The sequence below is a fragment of the Sinocyclocheilus rhinocerous genome, unplaced genomic scaffold, assembly GCF_001515625.1.
Source record: "Sinocyclocheilus rhinocerous isolate Xijiao unplaced genomic scaffold, SAMN03320098_v1.1 scaffold1176, whole genome shotgun sequence".
NCBI classification, from domain to species: domain Eukaryota; kingdom Metazoa; phylum Chordata; class Actinopteri; order Cypriniformes; family Cyprinidae; genus Sinocyclocheilus; species Sinocyclocheilus rhinocerous.
Genome location: NW_015659925.1, coordinates 214,877 through 218,821, shown reverse-complemented (window position 1 = coordinate 218,821; position 3,945 = coordinate 214,877). Strand labels below are relative to the sequence as shown.

Below are 3,945 nucleotides of genomic sequence, written 5' to 3'. Positions count from 1 at the left end.
TTTAACAAGCCAAATTAGAGATGCATTGTCAGATTTAAGTTGAACCGCGGTGCAAGTGTGTGCCGAACCGTGGGTGGAGAACGGTACGATTCGATTTTTTACCGAGAACCGTTACACCCCTAAAATATATATAGTATTTTCTTTTTAATATTCTGTATTAAATATAAATTTTACATTTTTATAAATATTAATAAATATAGATAATACGGAACAGTACATATTTTATTTACAGCACATATACTGTATTAACTGTATTAAATATATAGTTTATCATTTTATTTATTTATAATGTAATTTCAATTATCATATATCATTTATATATTTTAAATGAAAGATATATGTTTATATATATATATATATATATATATGTGTGTGTGTGTGTGTGTGTGTGTATGTATTACTTAGTTTATTAAATATTTTTTATTCTATATTAATTATCAATAATATCATATTAAAATAAATCGTATAAATATTTAAAAATAAAAGTAATACTTTACAGCACGCTGAGCATTACATGCATTCGCATCTGCATCTTATGGCATTTCACCAGCAATGTGTGGCTGACTTTTTTATTCTTTTTCCACAGACCTGGCCTTTTGTGGTCTCAGCACGATCAGAGGACACCAAAGACATTTCAGCAGCGGTCAGACTATGTGGAGCTACAGCATAAACATCTGGCACCTCTCTGTCTTTTATCCCCCTCCATCTCACGTTCTCTCTCTCTCTCTCTACTGTCTGAACTCATACACTTCCTTTGAACTTACATCAATGGACATTATGCATTGAATGCAACTGCATGTGGGACATACAAGTAGTTAAACAGCAAAGTCATTGCACACAAATCTGTGTTTATAGCCAGATGTTTTTATGTTCATTCTAGCAAACAAAAACAGATATTGCTATATGTGTTTAAATATTTGAAATGCTGTCTGTATTTAGCTTAAAATCAACTCTTGTGAAAAAAAGAATAACTTGCATTGCCAGGGAAGCACACTGAAAATCACTTTTATTGTTTTAAGGCACTTGTCATTTTTCTAACCATCCAGCAGACATTTAAAAGTCATATTTTGACAGGATGTTTTCACCCTGTGGAATCTACTTTGTTTTTTTTTAGAGATTTTATTTTTTACTAAGCAGCAACATGACCTATGTAATTAAGGCTAGATGGAATAGAACACAAATATGCTTGATGTCTTGACATTTGTCCACGTTATACTCCAAAGTTTATTTATGATTGTGATATTTGTGGCTTGTTCTATCTTTTCTTTTTATGTGCTTACTTTTATCACTGAATCACTCATTCAATGAATGTCTATGCCACTTCAACGGCCTTGATGCATAATAATCTTTTTATGTACCAGCCCAGCTAACAAAAAATGTATTCTAAGAACATTTTGCAAACATTAAGTTATGAAAATGTTATTTTTGAATGTTCTCTGAATGTTTTTTCTTTGTTATGTGAATGTTAGAGAAAACATTATGGCAATGTTACTTTTGAATATTCTTTCAGTTATCTGAAACTAGTAAGTAGTAACATTTTTAAAAAGTTAAGCTGGTGATACACGGGGCAACTTTTTGAGCAATTTTGCCCGGCAACTTTTTTGAGCAATGTTGCTTGGGCATTTTCCCATTGAGGATGGGTAACAAATTTCTATCTGGATACTTTAGATCGGTCGTGGGCCCTGTGTCTCACCTGGTTGCCCATTGACAGCAACATTGCCCAAAGTTGCCCGGCAGCAATTAAAATTTCCCCCGTGTATCATCAGCCAGACAATACCGTCCATAAAGACCACATAACTTTGAATGAACCTTTGAAACTTCATAACTTTGAGAGAACCTTGCCAGAATGTTCAACGCTAAAGTTCTGAGAACGTTCCGTCTTAGCTTGGAAAAGAAGTCGTCATTTTTATCACTACAGATACATCACTTGATCAAGTGTATCTCATTTATCATGTTGAATATGTTTGTTCATCTGTATAGTTTCTACTGAACTACATTATATCACATTTATTAGGAGGAATACTATGATGAATGTACTTGTAGGTTAATTAAATTTCATAAAGTCCATATTGTGTTAACTTTCTAAATACATAAACTTAATATACTGCATTTTTCAAACTGTATGTGTAGAACCCAAATGGTGTGCCCATGTGCTCATTAGAATGTGTGCGGTTTGAAGAGGAAGCCGGCCTTTCATCACGTTTGTGGATGATTGCAGCTGTCGTGCCGTTAGTTTCCCAGAACACTGAACTGGTCCCTTGAGGGAGTCCCACAGGAGATGAAGCACTCTGTCAGGCAAGGACAGCTCAGAAACGGCTCTCACGTTCTCCACCGCTGCTGCAGGACGAGCGCTCTGGGGTTCACCGAGCTAACAATGAGGAAAGCATTATCTGACTGCTAAAACTCATGACTTCATAAACCAACGTGATTTGTCATCCTCTTCTTCCTGCTGCTTTTATACATCATTTTATCAGAACGCAACTGGAATGTAGAGTAGAATACCCAGTATTCAATACACAGACAATAGATAAAGTGTGCATATGCATTTCATGCATCATTCATTTCTAAAAACTGTTTAAAATTTAAGACTAATAGACAAGGAAAATCTTAATTAATAGTTCCATCTAGTGGTGACAGAGCTTTCTGGCCACATGATACAGTAGCTCTTAACCAGGGGCCAGTAGGGGCATCAGTAAATTATTTAAAATTTAAAAAGCTAAAAAAAAAAGTTAAAAAGCTATATGAAAATTATAAAAAATTCTGTCTATCTATCTATCTATCTATCTATCTAGTATATGTATAAATATATACATTCATTCATTCATTCAAGTTCAACATTACTTCTAAGTTTTGAAGTTTTGATATTAGCCTATAGTTCTAATTTGTTATGATTTGTTTTGGATATCGTACTCAAACAAAGGATTGAAAAAAATTATAATATTACAAATACGAAGAAAAAGATACAGTGCTGCAATTTGATTAGGATCATATTTGTTATTGTGATTCTAACGTCAGTTTTATTCAGATTCAGTAGTTTTATACATAGCCAGCAGAGATCGCTATTGATCCACAATACGCATCAGCCACAACAAACTTTTGACACTCTCTCTGTCAGCAAGTTTTTTGTATCTCATTTTAACCTTGATATTTTCCTAATTTACACTGAATAATGAAAGGTTATTTTAGTAAATGCTAAACTTAGCAAACTGTCTTTCTGTAGTCCTACTGGTGTGTGTTTGTATGGAGAGCGAAAGTGTCCAGTAGATTTAATTAATTTATTGAAATACTCTGTATGTTTAGCCTTCCTTTTCTCAGGTGGAACACATTTTTATTAATATGGAGCTATGTTTTCGGGTATTAACCTATAAGGAAATCCAATTTTCTGTGTACCAAAACATTTCAGAGACCAAATTTCAATGAACAGGAAGGAACTGTAGGTCCAAAGCCAAGCAGCGCAGTTCACTGAGGCTTTCTTTGTAGTTTAACCAAAAGCACTTACTGCAAACCCACGGCAAGCCAAGATTCAGAGAACAGTCTTTGAGGATATGAAAGACATTCTGAGCTTATTTGTTATCTAATATCTATTCATTCAGCAGCAAGGAGGAAGAAAATGTTAAACGGGGCCTAGTACTTTGATTATCAGTTTAGCATCTGCTTTATTTTGGTTTCATTCAAAACATGTAGGTCGTTTAATCTCGTGTCTTGTTAGCTTAATCTCAAGAATTTTTGAAAAAGGCTCCATAATTTGTACAACAAATATTGCTATCACTAAACTGACCAATGGCACGCATGATTACAGCATAGGCCAAAAAAAAATAAATCCATTCCACTTACAGTACACTTTATTACATGTTATCTATTTGTGTCTGTAGATTAACTGCAATACATATCTTTAAAGGGCCTTTTTCTCAAAATATTTTTTTCTCATGCACTGAGCCAAAAGGT

General features: G+C 33.8%; 1 protein-coding gene across 1 annotated transcript in view; it reads left to right on the top strand.

The window, feature by feature from the left end:
- Positions 1–670, top strand: part of LOC107724421 (transcription factor 21-like) — a 3,118-nt gene extending 2,448 nt beyond the window's left edge. The window contains exon 2 of the mRNA XM_016533346.1: positions 587–670. Coding sequence (XP_016388832.1) covers positions 587–670 — 84 coding nt within the window. The remainder of the gene's footprint in view (positions 1–586) is intronic.
- The last annotated feature ends 3,275 nt before the right edge of the window (positions 671–3,945 follow it).